This window comes from Cydia fagiglandana, chromosome 4 (genome assembly GCF_963556715.1).
Source record: "Cydia fagiglandana chromosome 4, ilCydFagi1.1, whole genome shotgun sequence".
Classification (NCBI taxonomy): Eukaryota; Metazoa; Arthropoda; class Insecta; order Lepidoptera; family Tortricidae; genus Cydia; species Cydia fagiglandana.
The window spans coordinates 3,644,478-3,666,444 of NC_085935.1; the positions used below are offsets into that span (position 1 = coordinate 3,644,478).

General features: G+C 40.4%; 2 protein-coding genes across 3 annotated transcripts; one reads left to right on the plus strand and one right to left on the minus strand.

The window, feature by feature from the left end:
* Positions 1–424: 424 nt before the first annotated feature.
* On the plus strand, positions 425–17,118 carry LOC134663500 (maestro heat-like repeat-containing protein family member 1). 2 transcript variants are annotated; one of them, XM_063519871.1, is made up of 12 exons: positions 425–582; positions 663–840; positions 966–1,137; positions 4,688–4,877; positions 6,262–9,100; positions 9,779–9,932; positions 10,371–10,631; positions 11,278–11,492; positions 12,009–12,206; positions 12,706–12,985; positions 13,819–14,056; positions 14,533–17,118. In XM_063519871.1, the coding sequence occupies exons 1-12, from the start codon at positions 552–554 to the stop codon at positions 14,715–14,717; spliced, it is 4,941 nt and encodes a 1,646-aa protein (XP_063375941.1). In that variant the 5' UTR covers positions 425–551; the 3' UTR covers positions 14,718–17,118. The 2 variants fall into 2 exon arrangements, with proteins under 2 accessions (XP_063375941.1, XP_063375942.1); XM_063519872.1 differs by lacking the exons at positions 425–582; positions 663–840; positions 966–1,137; positions 4,688–4,877 and adding an exon at positions 5,338–5,459.
* On the minus strand, positions 17,064–21,936 carry LOC134663534 (uncharacterized). The gene is made up of 5 exons (XM_063519930.1): positions 21,632–21,936; positions 21,021–21,118; positions 18,651–18,780; positions 17,963–18,093; positions 17,064–17,191 (listed from the first exon to the last, which is right to left on the minus strand). Exons 1-5 carry the CDS (start codon positions 21,890–21,892, stop codon positions 17,116–17,118), a joined length of 696 nt encoding a protein of 231 aa, XP_063376000.1. The 5' UTR covers positions 21,893–21,936; the 3' UTR covers positions 17,064–17,115.
* Positions 21,937–21,967: the final 31 nt, after the last annotated feature.

Consider the following 21,967-nt stretch of genomic DNA (forward strand, 5'->3'; position numbering starts at 1 on the left):
TTTGGCTTTTTTTTACGTTATATTACTTATATTTTATATATCTCGAGGTCAGTTAAATACTAGCCATTAATTGGCTAATATGTCAAATTATACAAAAAAACTATCATAAAAAAATTACAAAAACAAATAAAATCGAAAATTCTTTTGAGGTTTATTTTGGGTTTCTGACTGTTGAAACCATTCACCCAATGGCTTCTATAGGATGCCTTTTTCAAAAGTTTGAAAAAATAACTGTTTTTGAGGAAGACGCGTTTGGTTAAACGAAACATTGGACAAACATTTCGAAGTTGCGATACGATAACCGCTCTAAAATCCCTTTTTAGTAGGTTTGACACACATGATGGCCATAGTCCATCATAGTAGTATTTTCACATATTAATATGGCAACACTGTATTTTCTGTCAACTGTCACTGTCAATGTCACATTTACTTTCGTTTCGTCATGTCACTTGAGTTGTTTGTGAAATAGTTGCTTACAGAAAGGATTAAAAGCAGACAACAGCAATATTTTACATTATTATTTCAAACAGATAACCAACATCGATGTAAATATGTCGTTAACAAAAACGGAAGCACTAAAAGGTTCGTATTACTCCAGATTACAGACTTTTACTGTGCAACTTTTGTAGGGCTTCTCAAAAATAGTTGTAACTTGTTTGCAGAAACTGTGACGGTGTTAATAAATGCTATAGGAGATAAGGAGAACTCAGTCAACAATGTTGTCATAAAGTCCCTAACGAAGATAGCGAATAACTACCCGAATGAAGTGATTGATATATTTTGTGATTATTACAAGAATGCGACATTCGTCACTAGTACACATTTGGGAAATGTTGTAAAGTGAGTAATTATCATTTGTTATAAATATTATAATATAATATATCATAGCCAGATGTACTGATACATTATTGAATGACAGTCAGTTTGCATTTTGTTATTAATGCTCAATCATATTAAATCTTCAGAGTCCTAGAGCAAACATGCGTGAACCAAGTGAAGCGGCTGGACAAGGCCATAGCAGAAGAGTTGACGAGCAACATGCTCCGTATAATGACAGAAAACTCGGAACAGGATCCTGCTGTGCAGATGGGGGCGTCGGCAGTGCTGGTTGCGATTGGACATGAACATCTGGACTTGGTATGTTGATGTTATACTTCTTGCTTTGAAACAGATTTAGAAATCAAATTATGGAACAGAAAAAGGTATAACCTCATGAGTTGGGGCTTGTTAGAATCATCCTGATGAGGCTAAAATGACAAGTAAAGTTACTACAGCTACAATGTAATTTTGCCTTCAAACATGTACATTAACTAAATGACATCTACTTAGTTTGTAGTTAAAAGATAGATTTAAATAATTTGATATCTTAAAACCAACATAAACTTTATTTTATTTTACCTAAATGTGACATGTTGCTCAATTTGATGTTAATGCCTAATAATGGACATGGTTATTAAGATAAGGTAGAAAATGGGTAGAAATCAAATATACATATAAAAGTTATCTGTCAATCACAAACTAGAAGTAAGGATTTTTTTTTATAGTTACATTATTTTTGTGACTGCAAATGTTGCTCGTTTAATATTATATTATTTATCTTAGACTTAATTGAAGAACCGCTTTTGAACCACTACCACTAATTTATCGAGTGGTGTAGTGTGACTGTGAACTAATCTAGACGTGGGTGAAATCACATCTGGTTCTCCCTTTTCTTTCACTGTGCCCGAAAGGGCCTCGCGCGAAGCCCCCTTTAGGGCGCGAGGCCGAGGGCGACGGCCCACTTCGCCCACGCCTAGTTACGAGACTGAATTTATCCCTACTAAAATTATAAATGTGATAGTAACATCGTCCGTCTGTCTGTAACCTCTACACGCTTAAACCATCATGTGAAATTTGTCATGTAGGTTGCCTTTTTGTGTCCCAAAGAAAGGACATGGAATAGTTCTTATCACTGAAAACATTTTTTATTTATTTATTTATATAGCCCTTTATTCTGAACGTGATTGTTGGTTTTTAGTTTTGAATGTTTATATGAAGTCTCTTGGTTCAGTGTGCCTGTCGGCAAAGGCCTCCTCCAACTCCTTCCAGTATTTCCTCTCTCTTGCCACCCTTGTCCAGAGTGGTCCCACTGTGAGTATAATTTCGTCTTCCCATCGTGTTAATTGAGGGCTTTGCGATCTTGATCCATCTGTAGGGTGCCACACTGAAAACATTAATCTAAAAATAAAATATAAAAGTTAGTTACTTTATCCTTAAACAGTTGTAATTACTTATACGTATTTATTCAATTAAACTTTAACAATTATTTATAATAGTAAGTAGTCGCCTCTGTGGTGTAGGCCTCCCCCATGCGTTCCCACATATCTCGATCGCGGTTCTTTTGCAAATCATCAATCTACGCAGACGAATTAGCACGCAGAAGCTAATAGTCTATCTAAATACCATATTATACTAGATTATTTACTAAGGCGTGTATATGACGGCGGCCGATCGTAAGATCACTGATCAGGCATATCGTGAAATTCCTTGGCATATCGTGAAACGCGAAAATCTTTGACCCGTTCTCTGAGTCGACGGAGCCCCGCTACGCGGGGCTCCTATTTCTGGGCAGTTGTTTGTGTATTTAAATTTATGAAAAAAGGGCCACTTAGCTACGGCTTGCCTACGAACAATCTAGACGCGCCGCCACTGTATCCTACCTATATATTGGTTTAATGAGACTATCGTCAAAACATTACACAGGAACATTACGATCTGCCTGAACTTACAATCGGGCGCCGACATAGGTATATCCTCTTAAGGCCCAGCCATACAAATGAAAAATCCAGAAATTGTCACTGAAATTTGAACCTACAGTGCAATTAAGGAATAGAGTTGATTTTGGTTTTATTTGAAAATTTAACGAAACAAAACAAATACGACTCTATTTCAATTGAATATGATTTAAATTTCATCGAACTGAATAAGTACTATTGGTAGGCCCTTGGGCCTTAGGAGGATATAATAACATATATCGGACATGAACACGAGCAGTACACATTAACATATGCGTACGTAACCAAACACCTCAGATAACAAGTTTAGCGAAAGAGCACATGCATATGATTATGTAAATGAGATCATCGTCATTGTTTTCGCTCGCCTGAAGGCATGAATCATTTGTGTAAATAATTATATGTGGCTCCATGTTGGTTTTACTACATATTACAATCTAAGTATAGGTATATTTTATGAAAACGGGGAAGTTCTTTAACCCTTTGAGCGCCACGCCTATAAGTGCACGGTTGTTTTTGATTGAACGGATGCGTTTGACGAAATAAACAAAGATTCTCCTTATACATACAATCCTATATACTGGAGTCAGTTATGTAACGCTGCCATACATGACCCAAAAATTTTTTATTAAGCTATGAGCTTCATCACATCTGATATTTGAGTAATTCTAAGCATTTCTAGCCTGAAGTGGGGGGGAGGGTGGGGTACAAAGACGGCCGCCATCCGTCATCTTTAAAAAAAATCTACTCTGATCCTGGTGGGTACTAGGGCAAGTTTGGTATCCTTTTCGTATAAACCAAAGACGTAGAATTCATTTCTGATATTTGTTTTTTCAATTTCATAGTAATTTTACAAGAAAAACGTAAAAAGGTGAAAAATTTGGTTGGAGATTTTTGCTACGCGGAGCCGAAACTACAAAAGATAGAAAGTTGAAATTTGCACACTAGATTACATTTATAAAGTGTACAAGAGATAAGAAGCGATTTTGAGAATTTCAACCCCTAAGGGGGTTAAAAAGGGGATGAAAGTTTGTATGGGGTTCAAGTTTTATTTTAAGCTAGGAATTTGAAACTTCGTAAAACGATATATTATTAAAATACAAGAAAACTAATTTCAGCGTTTTTGAAAATTCATCCCCTAAGGTGGTGAAAAAGGAGTTGAAAGTTTGTATGGATATCAAAAAAATTTTCGAACGCGGGACTTGAATCTTTGTATTTGGGGATATTATTAAAAGACAGGAAAAGTAATTTCAGCGTTTTGTAAAATTCATCCCCTAACAGGGTTAAAAAGGGGTTGAAAGTTTGAATCCATTACAAATCCGAGTAGACACACATTTCTTATTGCCTCCCAGGCTTGAAATGCTTAGAATTACTCAAGGAACATATGTGATGAAGCTCATAGCTTAATAAAATTTTTTTGGGTCAACTTTATAACTGCTTCCGCTAATATAGGAGACTCGCTCGGAAAAGATATAGAAACTGAAAAATCCGCGTTTTTCCAAAGATAAGACCTAGCTAAATCGATTTATCGCCCCCGAAAGGCCCCATATAGCAAATTTCATGGAAATCGTTAGAGCAGTTTCCGAGATCCCCCAAAAATATATACATATAAATAAACAAGAATTGCTCGTTTAAAGGTAGGTATTAGATATGTACTATAAAGATTTTTTTAAATGCGTTCAACGCATTGCGCCTCACAGTGCGGTTGCCGCAGCGTTTACCGCGTAAATCAATAATTAGCCACTCACATGCTTGATATTTTTCAGTGACCTCTATTATTATAATAAAATAAGGGTGACAGCTGGTAGCTACAGTTACCAAAAGCATGTGTAATCTGATCGTTGCTAACTGCATACTTCCTTTATAACGAGGGTAAGATCAGCTCAGGTTATTCTCATTTCCAATCGTTCCAGGTCCTCCGTTCGCTAATAAACCAGCTGCCAGCATCGTCAGTGCCTCACTACACGATCGCCCACACGCTGGGCACGCTAGCGGCGGTGAACACACGTGCAACGGTGCCGCATGTTAAGGAGGTGCTGTCCAGGATGCTGCCTCTGCTGCCGCTGCTGCGTCAGAACGCCAACAAGCAGGCATTTGCTTACGGTTAGTACAAGCTATAGGGCTAATTTCTCGAACGATTCATGTTTCTTCTGGGTCACCAGCTAATAAACACTTTAGGCACGTTGGCAGCGGTCGTTACTCATGGAATAGTGCCACATGTAAGGGGGTGCTGTCCGGGATGCTGCCTCTGCTGCCGCTGCTGCGTCAGAACGCCAACAAGCAGGCCTTTGCTTACGGTTAGTACAAGCTATAGGGGTAATTTCTCGAACGATAAATGTTTCTCCTGGGTCACCAGCTAATAAACACTTTAGGCACGTTGGCAGCGGTCGTTACTCATGGAATAGTGCCACATGTAAGGGGGTGCTGTCCAGGATGCTGCCTCTGCTGCCGCTGCTGCGTCAGAACGCCAACAAGCAGGCCTTTGCTTACGGTTAGTACAAGCTATAGGGGTAATTTCTCGAACGATAAATGTTTCTCCTGGGTCACCAGCTAATAAACACTTTAGGCACGTTGGCAGCGGTCGTTACTCATGGAATAGTGCCACATGTAAGGGGGTGCTGTCCAGGATGCTGCCTCTGCTGCCGCTGCTGCGTCAGAACGCCAACAAGCAGGCCTTTGCTTACGGTTAGTACAAGCTATAGGGGTAATTTCTCGAACGATAAATGTTTCTCCTGGGCCCTCTAGCCAATAAACAGACTTTAGGTACGTTGGCAGCGGTCAATACTCGTGCAATAGTGCCACATGTAAGGAGGTGCTGTCCAGGATGCTGCCTCTGCTGCCGCTGCCGCGTCAGAACGCCAACAAGCAGGCTTTTGCTTATGGTCAGTATCCACCTGTTCCTCTACGACTAATTTGAAAACACCGTTTAAAATGGCTGACACCATATCATAAACGGCAACTGTATCATTTTGCGGAACCTGAGAATTCCAAAATAAAATTACCTACTAGTCTCCTCCGACTACTAGTACTACTGTTTTCTATTTTTCCATTTGTCTTAAAATAAATTGGGCCTTACGAGAGAGAGAGAGACGAGTTTGGATTTAATATAAGTTTTTGAATGAATGTATGAAAATATTTACATTCAAGCAACTATTGGCCCATAGATAAATACTTTAATTAGCATACAGTCATATTATCATAGAATATATAGATGGTCAAGCAAATCTTGTCAGTAGAAAAAGGCGCGAAATTCAAATTTTCTATTAGACGATATCCCTTCGCGCCTACATTTTTCAAATTTGCCGCCTTTTTCTACTGACAAGATCTGCTTGACCAACTATATCGTAAAACTAAAAACACAATTTTGGCTGCGATGCAGTTCGCAACCCCGCAATGTCAGGGAGCCGGCCGCCGAACCGCCGGAACTTGACACCCTTCGGCCAAAACTCGGAAAAGGCCTTTGTAACTTTATTTTCTCCTTCCACAGCATTCGGCCACTTCGCGGTCGCCGTGTCAGAGCAGATTGGCGACAACGTCGAAAACGACAACATAACGTCCATCAAAGACAACTTTGTCACCGAATTCTCTCTCATATTCGACGTGTTATACAACCAATGGCTAACCTCCAACGAGCCTAGAGTCGCCGAGTCCGTACTGGAGGCCTTAGGCCCCATCACTAGACTCATATCTGAAAGACAGTTCAACGATACTGTCAATAAGTTCATGCTTTCATTGCTCAGTCTTTACAGAAGACCGCAACTGAATCTATATTACGTCAGTCAATGTATATCGTATTTACTCACTCCATCGGCTCTCAACCCAAAATTAACTTTGCAGGACAGCGTAATCACCTCCATAAACCATGTCCTCTTCAATCTAGTTCTCTTAGAACCGGATTACGATCAGCCGCATACAGTGAAGAATCATTTCGAAGTGCTTCGCTGCTTCGATCATATGGCCACGCAGTTTTCCGACCATACTGTCGAAGGCCTCTTACACCAGTGTAAAAATAATCAGGAAAAGGACAGAATGAAAGCTGTCATCGTTCTCACTCATCTGATCACGTCTTCACAAATATTCATCGAAAGATTCGCTGCGAAATTTATAGTTTTACTCAAAATTATGATAGCCAACGAGCAAGGGCTTAAAATGAAGAAACTCCTCGTTAAAGCGATCGTGGGATTGGTTTATAGAAACTGTATAACGGTTGCGGAAGATTTCGCGATGGTCGAGTTCATAATAAAACACTGTGGCTTCGAACCAGTAGGGAATATCCCGAAGCATGAGATCACAGATTTGCACGATACGTGTAAGAGTTCGCTAGTGCTGATGTGCAATACTGTGACCAGCGTAAGAACTCCTCTACGTAATTTATTGCTTAATGCTTTGACAGTCGAAGAGTTTACTCCTTCCATGTCAACCGTCAGCCATTGCTTGACGTCTTTACTTCAGAACAATTCTGAAGTCATTGTTGAAGATCAAAACGAGAAAGCTGTTGAGCTAAAATGCTCTCCAGACCTTGTTTTCATTAGATGCATTACTCATATAGCTGTCCCTGAGGAAATCGAAAGGAATAGAAACTTATTGTTGTTTTTAGAGGAATATTCAGGGGATGTTCATAAGAATTTAAAGAACTCCTGGACTGTTGAGATTCAGAGGCTTTTAAAATTTGTAGAGAAGAACGAATCTCAAGATCAATGGCATGGGATGTTGCTTGATCTCCTAGTATCAGCAGTGGAGCAGGTGAACAATAATAAGTGGGTAGAAACGATCGCCACTTTACTATCCCAACAGATCAACGCAAAGAAGCAGGGAAATATGATTAAAGGAGTATCTCTTCAGTATTTAGCTATTCTTTCCTGCCACATGTCTAATGCTGCTGTTGTGGAAAAAGTGCTTAAACTGATTCTACATCAGTTGAGATCAATACCTATGGAGATTTCTGATTATGTCAGTGAAGCTATAGGTATAGCTTCAAGACAGCATGGAGAATTCGTGCTGAATGAGCTAGATGCAGCTTACAAGGACAATGAAGCTCGAAGAAGCAGCAAATTGCTTAATTTCTTATCATCAAGAGCTTCTAGAAGCGACGTTGAGCTCGGTATCGTTAAATACACCATCATTATTTGCTACGGAAAGGTAGCTCACAATTGCTTGGATGTCCACGTTTTAGCGAGACTCGGGGAGAATGTTACGGCGATTCTGTATGAGATTCTAAAGTCTAATCCGCAGTTTGACTTATGTAAAGCGAGTATAACGACACTATACGAAATAAGCAAAGCATTATATCCAGCGTCACATCATAATATCACTTTGAGGAACAGATGGCAGTTACTTAACGCTGTTTTAGAGCAGATCTACAACTCAAACCTGGAGAAACGTAATGTGGAACTGTACCCAATGATTGTAAAAGCTTCTAAAGCGCTAACTAAACTACAAAAAGGTATACTACCTGAGGAAAGAAACACAATTCTCCGCGTTTTATTCAGCAGCGTCTTTGGAGAACTTTCCTCTTATAAAAGGAAATATGAAATGGAAGGGAACGGAGATAGAAACGATCTTTTAGCTAAGACTTTAAATGACAGCTTGTCATTATTACATAGACTGATTCAAGAACTGATCATACAATCAACATGTCTTAGCACGATCGATGATTTAATAGGATTGCTGATCGAATGGCTTCGACACGAAAATGATGAAATTCGAACTGCATCTATACTGATCTTACAAGTCATGTTCGATACTTACATCAAAAATGTTAAACTCAACTATGAAACTCCAAGCAAGTTTGGTCAGATGGGTTATCTACTTGGACTAATCGTCCCAGGAATCGCTGACACCAACTTCCCAGTCAGACTAACCACAATAGACTGCATCAAACTGATCATACAAATCCAAGACTTATACGAAGGCCACACAATAGAACCCAACGATGAATGCATGGCCGATTTAGTTGAAATGCAAAAGAATGTCCTCACGAATGATTTAGGAATGATAAATGATTACTGCATGGTTTTGTGTGACGTTATATCTCCTAAAATCCCTCATCATCACACGATGCAGTTTGTTGAAAGTTTGCTAGAAGGTTATGATGACCAGGAGTTGAGAAGCGAGGGGGTTAGTGCGGTTTTAGACGCGCTATTTGTTAAGCGAGGTCAGGATTTGTTTCAATGTATAGAGAGGATAGTGGAAGTGGTGTTGGGGACTATGGATCGTGTGGGGGAGGCGTCGCGAGAGAAGTTGATGGCGCCTCTGCTGTCATTAGCGGGGCATCACACTAATGCGGTTACTGCTATGCTGTTGGCGCAGCGGCTGCCTTTTAAAGAGTAAGTTGCTTTTACATGTCTATATACGAGATTGTTAAATCATTAGCTATATTCTGCTAGGCAAATATGTATGTCATGTTGAACAAGTTTTACTATCGCTAGACTAAAACGGCTGTTCAGTGTTCATACCAGCATATAATCAGGCGAAATGTATAAAATAGTTATTTACTATACAAGTGCGGAAAAGAGGAAATTCGAAACGAGTGGCGATAAGTTAAAACACGACCGAAGGGAGTGTTTTAAATCGACACGAGATAACCAGCCCATAAAACTCGCTATTAATGACTAAAGGGGCCCACTGATTAACCCTTTACCAGGCCGACAGTTCAAAAATTACAATCGAATGTCAGTCTTACTCATCGTAAATAGAACACATGTTTGAAGTGCCGTATGTGGGAAATATATATCCCTTAGCCTGATAAAGGGTTAACAGTCCGACGGACGGTCTCGGCCTGTCAGTTGTTCGGAACTGTCAAAATTTCGTTCTAACTGACAGGCCGATACCGTCCGGCGGACTGTTAATCAGTGGGCCCCTTTAATGGAAGAGGCGTTGCCAATTTAATATAAAGGATAGTCTAGGAAAGGAGGTCTTAGCAATAGATCGAGAAAATTTTTGTATTTTAATGTTTGTAAATGTGCCATAAACCAACGAGTCTGCAACATATTTTTCTTTTTCAGATCGGTAGTCAGTTGCTGGCGCCATCTAGCGAGAGACGAAGGCCTAGCGAATGCTATTGTTGACAACTTCCTACGTCTCATGGGATCTATAGAGCTGTACGAGGATCCGTATCATATAACGGAGAACCATATCGCGGCGTTACAGCCTTTGACTGTAAGTATCTTCGAGCAACACCGGCTTCCGACACGTCGGAAGGGAGGGGCCCAAGCGATATCTTACCGTACAAATCTTTCTGCCATTTTTGCGGGGGGAAAGGTGCACACAGTTGCACTTCTCACACACTTACATACAAAATCCCATCTGTAATGACGACACAAATACATAGAAAATGACACTCTACACAGACAAATCTTGCATACCTCGATCTGTTTTTGTGTACGGAACGGACGAGTCACAAGTGTCACAACACGCACACTAACACATTCTCGTCGAAGAATTTTATTGTTCTCTGAGAGATGAGAACTCGGATTTGTCGCTCGACCGATCCGCAATTTGTACTAGGCGAGCAAAATCAATAAATCCAACAATTACATAGATTTTATATCGACGCGTTCCAAACAAAACATTTTTAAATTCACCATTTTGTTTCAGCTAATAAGCGCTCTCGGAGAGATGCTTCAAGAGGAGACCATGCACCCGATATGCGAGTCCAAATTCACGGACCTTTTCGCTGTGCTCTACACAACATTAGCCTGTTATATAGAGGCCGAGCCTCCGGCCTACGCGCCGGCTCAGAACAAGTCTCAAGAGCGCTTTGGGTTCATCCCGAATAGAGATTCTATAAGACTGTCGCCTGCGAAGATCACTATTAACACGTTTAATGCGTTTTTGGATAGATCGGGGTGTTCTAAGGTGAGTTTAAAAGGTATTTTTAAAATAATTGTTCACAAAATTACTCTTATTGAATCATTTAACTTGCAACATGATTCACACTTGATTTTTCATCGTACGAAAATAGCGAGTATGTATACGCACGCTGGATTGAGTTTCTACACTCTTCATATTAGGCATAGTTAAGTAAGTAGGTTTTTATGCTAGGTAGGGTTTTTATTATAACAGTAGTCAGCAGCAGAAGTTGCTACGCGGGCGAGGTGATCGAAATTACCTTCACACGCTCTTATTCTCTTAACAATGAAGTCGCGCCAAGATCATTATGAACACCTGGCTCGCTTACCAACTTGTGCTGCTGACTATATGTACTTAGGAATAAATAAATGGACCTTTTTTAACCACCTTCGAAATTGTAGTCTGTCGCAAAATGACAGACCACGCCATTTTCTTCACCTGACTTAACCTCTCCATGGTATATTGTAATTATCAACTGTACATTTTCTGCCGTAAAGTCAGTAGCAGAAGTTGCTAAGCGGGCCAGGTGTTCAAAATCATCTTGACGCGACTTATTGTAAAGAGGGTGTCAAAGTAATTTTAGACACCTCGCCCGCTTAGCAACTTCTGCTGCTGACTGTACATTTAAATTTGTCTCTCTCATCTGTTCCAGGTGAAAGAAGCCTGTTCTCTCTGTCTAAGCGTCGAGCACGGCGACCCCAGCACGACCATTCTCGAACTAGCGCCTATACTAAGTTCCTCCATCGCTCGCTGCAAACCGGCTTTGTTACCTAAACTAGTATCGCGAGTGGCTGTTCATGCTAGGAGCGCTCTACCTCCACAGAGAGCTGCGGCGCACGCTGCCGCTCATGCTGCATTGACTTACAGGTATTGTGTGCCTTATTGTTAGGGAATAAGGTACAAACTTGCTTGGTTTGGTTTGGTGCTTGGCACATGGCGACCCAAAGCGTCGCTGACTTTGAACTAGGACGCCGCCGCTCACTAAGTATTGTGTCTTATTGTTGTGTAATAGAGTTCAGTCTAGCGTTGCCTTCGAGTTTGACAGCTAAAATAGGTGTAGATACCTATCTATATTAGTAAGTTGCACGGCTTTATTTTCAACTTCAATGAAGTATAAAGACGTGACATAGCGTTACGCGTCATTGCGAGAAATCAGGTATGACTCCAAACATCACTCAAATGATATAGTGCCGTTGCGTATCGTTATGGACTATGTTCGGGTGATGTTTTGAGTGATGATTTCAGTTAATATTACGTTTTAAAAAAAGTGATGTATTGTAGCATTACTTTTTGATGCACTGTTTCGCGCATGTCTACAATGCCTCGGTTACAATAATCGACTGTAGAGCTCGATTTAGTAAAACTGTTTGTATATTGTTGCAGGTGTAACGACAACCCAGTCCTCATCGAGACTGTGCTCGCCATCTTGAATATCGGCTGGAAGGACGAGCATCCACGAGTCCGTGCGACATGTCTGCGCGGCGCGGCGGGCGTGGCGCAGCTACGGCCCGAGCACCGCGCGCAGGCGCTGCCTGGGGCGCTGTCTGCGCTGAGTCAGGGCATCGATGCGCCAGTTACACAGTAAGACAGTGTTAAAAGTTTATGTCCCATAAATCCCATGATAATCATGATATCCATCTGAATTAGGTATACAAAATTGTGACTCAGTTCGATGAAAAACTTACTGAGTATCCTTTTCTGTAACCTGACAACTCCTAGGGATCTAAGTCAAAAGACAACCTGTAAGTTTTATGTTTTAGATGAAATTTGATTCTATTTGATGACCCTTATTCTAACGAATTCAAACTCAATATGTTTACGCTGTTGTATCACAATGATTGACACCTTCGGCCTCCACCTGTTGTAAGAGACGAACATTGAAAGTTAAACAAAATCATGGAAAAAAAGGCCAAATTTATCTGAAAAACTGGAGGAAATGTCTTTTTTTATTAAATTACGGATGATTTTTAAATTTTATACAGATTTCCCATCCTTAATCTTCATGGAAAGTAAATGGCTACCGAGAACGGTCATAATCTTACCGAAGTTGATTAACATATTTCTCGTTCGTTCTTTACAGAAAATCAACAGATAACGTGCCTCTAGCTGCCATCCAAGGCCTAAGCCGCCTACTCCTTGACCTGGACAAACTAGACAAAGAACATGATCGAGAACTGCTCTCAATCTCCCAGAAAATACGACCATTCATGAACACGGAGTCAGGGCAGCTGCGAGAGAGCTCTATAAGACTGTTCGGTATTATAGCAGGGCTGGTCAAGGGCGAGCTGGTCGAGCAGGCCGTGAGCTCGCTGCCTTGTTTCCTGCTGCATTTGTGTGATAACAACCCCGCTGTTGTGAGGGTAAGTTTTGTAGATTTACTAGTCTTTAATTTAAGGGTGGTATTCCATCTGTCCAATATATTGGTCCAACGTCAATGTGTGTCAATGTGTGTGTGGCTGCGGCTGAATGGCGTCAGATCGCACAGGAAAGGAACGAATGGCGCAATCTATACTTCGTTTTTTTTAGCATTAGAAATTAGGTAAACAATCTTGATGTGTCTTTTAATTGAAAAACACATTTTAAAAATAAGTTACGGCAAATATGTAACAATTACGAATCTAATACGATCATTTATATTCTTCTGCTTTCATAAGTAATACTTATTGATTTTTAAAAAGCGTTTTTCAATTAAAAGACATGCCAAGATCGCTTACCTTCTTTGAAGTTCTTTCTAATGCTAAAAAAAACGAACTATAGTGTCGGAGGCCAAGATCCACTTCGGGTCGCTGAGCCAGCGAAGTAAGTAGAAGTAAGTAAGTAACGTCAATGTGAGACAAAATACATATTGGACAGGTGAAATATCACCGTGCCCTAAGAGGCTTTTTATCATATTTCCAGGATCTATTGGCATAAAAAAGTAAGATTTTACGTTTTACCTACAGACTAGTGTTTTTTTCCAAAATCTGTGAATGACAATGGTTATGCAATAGTTAAGGAAGATGTACTAGGAACATTTTTAAGAAGCAAATCGTAATCTAATAGCTGTCCTCGTAAACGTATTTAAAAATTTATCCTATAAAATTCACTCAGTCGGCAGTTAGATTTAAATAAATAAAATTAGTACCAAAACCTGTGAACCAATCTCACAAACGATATAACAAAAGATAAATTATCAATCCTTTTATCATTACAGGCAAGCAAATTCACCCTCAAGCAGGTATTCAAGATCTTCAACGTAAAGAAATCCAACGATCTCATCCAAACGCACCTACTAGACGAAGGGCGATTGTACCTCGACGAGTTTCTCTCGGCGTTGCTACGTCAGTTGGCGGACGAGATGCCAAGCAGTGTGGCCAAGTGTATCCAGAGTAGTGTCAACTATTTACATTGTGCCAGGGAGGAAATTAAGCCTCATCCACCTTTGTTGATAGGTAAGAATAAATATTAAAATAGCTTGGCTTGAGAAATGAGGTGCCAAGCAGTTTGGCCAAGTGTAATCAGAGCTGTCAACTATTTACATTGTGCGAAGGAGGATATGAAGCCACACCCGCCTTTGTTGATAGGTAAATATTGTTGGTAGAATAGCATTCTAGACAAAGGCTGACGGAGTCGCTGCGAAAGTTGGCGAACGAGATGCCAAGCAGTGTGGCCAAGTGTATACAGAGCAGCGTCAACTATTTACACTGTGCCAGGGAGGATATGAAGCCACATCCACCTTTATTGATAGGTAAAACTGGTAAGAATAAATGTTAGAATAGCTTGGCTTGGGAGATGAGGTGCCAAGCAGTGTGGCCAAGTGTATCCAGAGTAGTCAACCATGTACATTGTGCTCGCTAGAACGGCGAATGTAAAATTTTTGAAGATTACCAGCTTATCTTCTTATCATGATTTTTTGCATCATTTCCAGGCCTCCTCTACGCAGAGCTCCACCGCATATCGGAGAAGCACCCTGACGACGTAGACCTCGACCCGGACGTGACGGCCACCGCCAAGACCCGCCTGCTGACCCTCATCAAGGACGCCAACCCAGTAGTCCGGCAGAACTCGGCCCTGGCCCTGGCTAATATATGCCTGGTCGAGGCGAGCGATTGACCCGCGACCATATATTGTTACAAGGGTGTTCAGTTTAACAAACGGTTTTGAATACTGTATTGCTGTTTAGGCCCACTTGCACCATTCCACTAACCCGGGGTTAACCAGTTAAACCAGGAGTTACCATGGTTACCAGTACAATTTGACACTAGGTTAACGGTTTAACCGCTTAACCCCGGGTTAGTGAGATGGTGCAAGTGAGCCTTACTGTTGTGTCACTTGTAAAACAAATCTATCACCTTGTAAAACAAAGTCCCCCGCCGCGTCTGTCTATTTGTGTGTTTGTTCGCGATAAACTCAAAAACTACTGTACGGATTTTCATGCGGTTCACAGCTATCAATAGAGTGATTCTTGAGGAATGTTTAGTTGTATTATTTGTTAACCCGTGCGAATCCGGGGCGGGTCGCTAGTATGTGATACTTAGGGCATACTGAAAATTCCTGGACTGGCCACTTAGAAAAAAATAAGTTTTCTCATATATCAGAATCCAGAAACTTTCGGTGTGGCCCACGTAAAATAAAGAAAAACAAAATGCTGTCCTGGTCAAACATCATAGTATTCATAGTATCGACTCCAAAAATTCTTCTATTCAAGGGGGGTCAACTATATTTGCTATATGAAACAATTTGAGTTGGAAAGCAGTATGAAATAAGGGTTTTATATTATTTTAGGCCAAAATTAGTCATATTATAATTTTACCAGTGTTTATGGCTATTTAAGTCTATTATTTTTTTTATAGTATATTGATTTTTTTTATAGTTATTGCATATTTTTCATAGTTATTACGTGTTTTGTATGGACTGAACACAATTATAATATTTCAATTTATGCGTTTTAAAAGTGTTTTGTCTTTTTAAATATCTAAATGTTGAAGTTGAAATTGTAATTATTTTTATGAATTGATTATTATATTATAGTTGTAAGCTTATTGATTTTTTATTAGCTAATGTGTGCACTATTACGTAAATATTAATTAATAAGAGACTGAAATTGTTAAAATTACAAAGAAAATACTTAAAAATTCTTTCGTGTTACCTTATTATGAAATATTATTATATTTATAATCTTTTAATAGTTACAGATGTATTATGCTTATAAAGATAACGGTTTATGTAGTCAACGCTATTTGAATGTGATATCTTAGTGAAATGTTGGTATTACGGGATCTCGGGATTTGTGAACTAAACTTTACCAGAGATGAGTTAAAAATAAAGATTGAATACCTCGAAGCAAACTTGCGTTCTTTTTTATGTTCCAGAATTTAGGTAGCGCCACCAGTCGCTAAAACATTTTGAGGTCCGTTGACGTACGTTGCCTGTCCGGGTGCCCCCTATGTGGGGCCATGAAACTTTTTTTCAGGAATCTGTGCTTTCACTAGGGGTTCACAACTTCAAAGTGAAAGTACACTTGGACGTCACTTTGTCATATCGTTTTGTAATTTTGTATGGGGACTGTGAAAGAGTTAAGTAAACAAAATCTCTTATAAAGCACTGAGTGTACTGCCATGTGACGCCATCTATAATAATGATGAAAAAACGTAACTTTGATAAAAGACTTCAATCATTATTATTTCCTTATCTTAGCCTTTTTCTTATAGGCACAGAATAAATAATAGTACTAATAGGTACAGAAGACTCACTCTAACAAAATGCGTCTGTTACGATCAGCACAGATGTGTGCACAGCGCCACGCGCGGCTTATGGCTTTCCCCAAAATTGGGGTGGAACGGATGTACTTTTAGCTACCTGTAGCAAAGCGACGAAATCGGGGAGTGAGCCACGCCTGTTATAGGTTAGAGGTAGTGCGGTATAGGCGGTTGTTTTAGGTGTGCAAATAAAACTGATATCTTTGTCAATTTATATTATTCCAAAATAAACTTTCTTCTAATACAATTTACAAAATCCATATATGCCAAATGTAAATTAGTACCTAAATTCCAAAGCTATACCATTATAAACGGGAGTACAATGTATTAGTTTTGCTAGAGAAAAGTTAAATAAAGGCTTCTCTTTCGATTGTCGTGTATAAGAAAGAGACGTCAACAATTATTTACAGCCCGACAAAAAAGAGTAGAAATACAAGAAAGTAAAAAGTGGCAACACTGTAGTGTCACTTTTTAATTTCTACTCTTTTTTTGTCAGACACATTGCTTTCTATGAACTAATGTTGAAAATTTATATAAAGTAGGATAACATTATTTTCAATTATATGGTTATTTAATGTATACGTTATAAAATATGCTTTCAATTTGTGTATACAATAACCGATTTTTGATTTTTCTTCTTATCAATATAAGTAGTCTGATATTTAGTCAATATTTTAAGGCGATTCACCTAACACATTATTATCACTAACAAAATGTATTGTGGTATTAAGTTTGACAATAAAGCTTCCTGTTCACGCCCGCGTTTTCATTTGTTCCTTCATTTTCTGTTGTGCTGTTCGCGCCGCTGTGTCGTCACATACGCGGCATCTACAGGAATTTAAAAAATAGATATTTACGTCTTAGCTCACTACGTGACATTACGTGACTGGCGACGGCGGCAGCGACAACTATAAGTGGGAACGAAAGGTCCGATTGCTGTCTCGCTCCAACCTATGGTTATCGCTGCCGCCGTCGCAAGTCGCTCAATGTCGTGGCACTAGTGGCCGAGTTGTAATGCGGATCTGCACGCCCCTCTGGTGTGTGAGCGAGACAACGCCATTCACGTACATAGCGATGTCTCGATGCGCGTATACCGGAGTGGCGTGCATCGTGCATGTGAAGACCGTCCTATAGCTAAAAATATTCACCGTAAAAAAGGGCTGGTTTAGACGGCGGATTTGCATGCGATTTTAGTTACATTGCGGACTGTGTCACAGAATAAATAATAGTACTAAGTACAGAAGACTCACTCTCTAACAAAACGCGTCTGTTACGATCAGCACAGATATGGCCGCTAGGTGGCGACAGCGCCACGCGCGGCTTATGGCAAACCCCAAAATTGGGGCCGAACGGATGTACTTTTAGCTACCTGTAGCAAAGCGACGAAATCGCGGAGTGAAACACGCCTGACTGTGTTGGTTACGTCCAATTCAACCGACCGATCAAAACCCGCAATGGTATGAAACTCGCATCGTCTAAATCAGCCCTGAGGGCCTACTGCGAACCACGTTCGACGTGTTGCCTCTGTCGCACTTGTTAATTCGTTCGTAAGTGTGACATAGGCAACACGTCGAACGTGGTTCGCGGCCCCCAGCTTACTTGGGAGTCCTTGCGAGCCAGAACGTCGCAGTTGGGTCACAGTAGGCGCGCAGCTGACGCTTGTCCCACGAGACCGAGTCCATACGCCACTCGGGAGACACGTATTGCACGTGCAGCTTTGGTATGGTTATCTGTAAATAGGTAATAGTATAACGACGTGTCACTGAACACTAATAATAGGGTATTTGACTAACAATATAACACTAAGTATGACAATATCGTTCGAAGATGGCCAAATGGAATTGGATATGACTGTATTCCCGGCCCGCGAGCTAGCGCTCTGGACTCTGGGCTATAACCGCGAAAATCGAAGTTCGCAAATTGCGTGCATCTTTCTCTGTCACTCTAATTAAGCTTTCATTGGAGTAAAAGATAAAGATCCCCGAGTTTTGGTTTTCGCGGCCCCCTGGGCCCGCAGGACAGTAGCGGGAGAGTCAAAGTCGATCAGTCAGAGTCTGCGAAAGGAAGCAGTGACGGATTTGCAGTTTTCTCCGCCCTAGCTCCCGGGCCCTGTAGTAACTACTATAGCCGCCCCATTCTCAGCAACCATCATATAGACTGCCGCCCCTAACGTCTTGCCGCCCTAGGCCCGGGCCTACTTGGCCTTAAGGTATATCCGCAACTGAAAAGAAGCGAGAAAGCCGATAAAGGCCTTTATTTATTTATATTTACAGGTACGAGTACGTACCGGATTAGCTGGCGCTGGCAGGCCCGGTAAAGGAGCCCGAACGGTCTTGTACTTGGTTAGGGCCACGCCCTCCTCCGTCGCGATCCGCACCGTGCTCCTATAGATGTCGTTTACCAGCAAATCGCGGACTCTGTAAATGAGATTCATTTGTTTTGAACCAGCAACACTCGTTGATTGCAATTGGCCTGGGTGGCCTAACGTAGTGATTATATTCTCTTTGAGCCTAAAGGCCCATTTACACGATACAAGATTCTTGAACAAGAATCTGCAATAATTGTATTCAAGTTTTGCCGTGCAATAATTGAATTCAAGAATTGAATCAAAGTGTTTATACATGAGCAATAACCAAAATCTTGAATGCAATTATTGTATACAATTCTTGATAGGCAATATTCTTGACCGTATTTTGTTTACACCAAAGACATTTATTTAATGGCAATAATTGCATGCAAGTCTTGACAGGTCTAAACTTTAAGTTGAATCAAGTATGATGTATTGAAGCCATATTGAAGCAAGAATTGAACCGATTTGCATTGGCAGATTTTCATTCAATATTGAACGTTCTTTGTGGGTGGTAAAACTGATAAAATGAGCATAAATTATTTTAAATTAGGTAGTTCGGAGATAATTAAATTCATAGAGATTTATAGAAGTCATCAATGTTTGTGAGACACAGAGGTTTTTATAAAAATTATAAAAACAGTGATGCTCGCGAAGCTGCCCTTGCAGCTTTTGCTATAGAAATAGGGGTATTTGGGGAATTTGGGGTTTTGGTCCCAAAGAAACAAAGAAATAAGAGCATTTGAACACAATATCAAGCTGAAAATAAGAAAGTGAAGGATTCAATGGGAACTGGATGTAGCAGTGCTGATGTTTTTCACGTAACACAGTTGCTACTATAGCAGCGACAAGGAACACACCTTCGCGTACGGAATCCATGTCGAAAATAAAATATGGATTGTCAATTCTTGTACTCAATTAACTGCACTAGGCTTCGTTTACACGTATGCCAGTATTGAATTCAAGTTGCTATTTGAATACAAGAATGTCACGTATGTTTAGATAGTGCAAGTTTTTTGGTGCCTCCATTTTATTGTATTGAATGTTCAAGAATCTTGTATCGTGTAAATGGACCTTAAGTGCCAATAGTTCGCTCCGTAACGAACGATATACTAAAATGTCTCTGCCACCTCCACACTCGTTACGCGGCTTTGCGCACGAGTGTGGAGCGGGCTTTTCGTTCACTACGGCGCAAACGATTGGCATATTGGCCTCAAATCCTCCAAGAGGACGCGGTGGAAGGGTCAAGCTGGACTTATCCTGACGAACTTATTAAACGGATGATCGGGTCGAAATAGCGAGCATAATAGGCTCGAGGCAATTACCTCGCACACAAAACGGCCAGAGTGCGAGCGTGTGAAATTACCTCGCGCGTATGCTCGCCTCTGTGTGAACCCGGCTATTAACAAGTGACGTTCCACGGCAAAAGGTACCTTATGGCGGCTGGCGCTTACGTCGCATAGCGCCGTAATAATATTGGAGCGGCGTTAATAATAGCGTAAGCGCCAACCGCCATAAGGTACCTTTTCCCGTGGGACGTTACATTATGTTTAGTTATAGTTCGTAGTTTCGTAACTGAGCCCGAGCTAATCCTATTGTCTATTGTTAAGTAAAACCGCTCGTGCCACGTGCCACCACCACCTGCATAAAAACCTGCGTAATTCGGTTACTGAGTGCCGGCGAGTCGAACGCTACAGAACCAGTCTAAAATGTGTCATTGAGATGCGTAACAAAGGCGCGTTATCGGAGAGCGCACCTACACTGATTTTTTTAGCGTTGGACTAGCCCGCGCTCAGTAACCGAATTACGCAGGTTTTTATGCAGGTGGTGGTGGCACGTGGCACGAGCGGTTTTACTTATAGTTCGTTTTTTTTAGCATTAGAAAGAACTTGCAAGAAGGTAAGCGATCTTGACATGTCTTTTAATTGAAAAACGCTTTTTAAAAATCAAAAACTATTACTTATGAAAGCAGAAGAATATAAATGATCATATTAGATTCATAATTGTTACATATTTGCCGTAACTTATTTTTAAAATGTGTTTTTCAATTAAAAGACACATCAAGATTGTTTACCTTATTTCTAATGCTAAAAAAAACGAGGTATAACAATAGACAATAGGATTAGCCGCCGGGCTCTGTTACAAAACTACGGACTATACTGTTATTACAGATGTAGTGAATAATCCTTTACCTTTAAGTCGGTCTCCGAGAAAATACGATGTCAAAGGATAGTTCACTACATCTGTACTGTGGCGATGTGTGGGACTATTTGATAATATAACTCTAGAATACAGTTAAAGATAGATTACTGCTTGTTGTCGATATCGTCCATACTGACGGCGGGCGTCATAACCAGACGTGGTCTAGTCCTCTGCGCCGCCTCACGCTCTAAGTCGTCAGGTTTCAACTGCAAATTGTGAATGAACTTAGATAACTGTTTTGTCTCATTTCATTCAATAAACAGCAAACAAAACTATTAGATACCTTCGTCAATTATTTACTTTCAATTAATTAGGTACTTACCTATATACTTACTAGCTACTAGCCTATTGCCTACCTCTATTAGGCTTTTACCTATATATACAAAAAGTTAGGCAGGTAGGCAAGTCTAAGCTTACCTTACCTAAGCGCCAGCGCCATCCATGGAGCCAATTAGCTACCTCTAATATTCGATACGGTAGATAACTAGTAAAACATATGAGGCATCAATATAATATATATAATAGGGCCTTAAATTAGGGCACGCATTTAGATCTATGTACTAGTCTGTGCGGAAAGAGAATAGTCGTGGAAATTATTGGATCCGATACATTTCACGACTCTTCACTTTCCGCATAGACTCTACTTATATATGTTGTTGTACATTTAAGTACCTATATGCTGTATATTGTATTACCCACTGTGATCCGAATTTACTTACAAAAGTTTTTTGCACGACTCTAGGATCACTCCATATGATCTCTTTAGGTTTAATAAAGAGATCGAACGGTATGGGAAGCCTCTCAGACATAGTTTGCAAATCTTTGATCCCTTTAAACTCCGGTTTAGGCTTCGGCACTTTTTCTTTGTAAACTGTAGGCACGGGAGGTTTGATTTCATGCTCCCTGTAATCAGTTCGCTGTACTGTCCCGTAGTTGAAAAGCATAGACTCGTAGCGTCGTGTTTGTATTTCGTCCGGCATTTTTGTAAATAAGTCGAAATATTTGTAAGGAAATTCGCGTGTGATGCTTGATAAACGACAATGTCAAAGTGGCAT

Excerpts from the sequence above, each read along its gene's own strand:
- LOC134663500 (XM_063519871.1), top strand. The coding sequence starts at position 552 with ATGTCGTTAACAAAAACGGAAGCACTAAAAG. Across the intron at positions 583-662 it reads AAAAACGGAAGCACTAAAAG|AAACTGTGACGGTGTTAATA; the intron begins GTTCGTATTACT and ends ACTTGTTTGCAG. Across the intron at positions 11,493-12,008 it reads CATGCTGCATTGACTTACAG|GTGTAACGACAACCCAGTCC; the intron begins GTATTGTGTGCC and ends ATATTGTTGCAG.
- LOC134663534 (XM_063519930.1), bottom strand. The coding sequence starts at position 21,892 with ATGCCGGACGAAATACAAACACGACGCTACGAGTCTATGCTTTTCAAC. Across the intron at positions 21,119-21,631 it reads GAGTCGTGCAAAAAACTTTT|TTGAAACCTGACGACTTAGA; the intron begins GTAAGTAAATTC and ends CACAATTTGCAG. Across the intron at positions 18,781-21,020 it reads GACGATATCGACAACAAGCA|AGTCCGCGATTTGCTGGTAA; the intron begins GTAATCTATCTT and ends TCTCATTTACAG.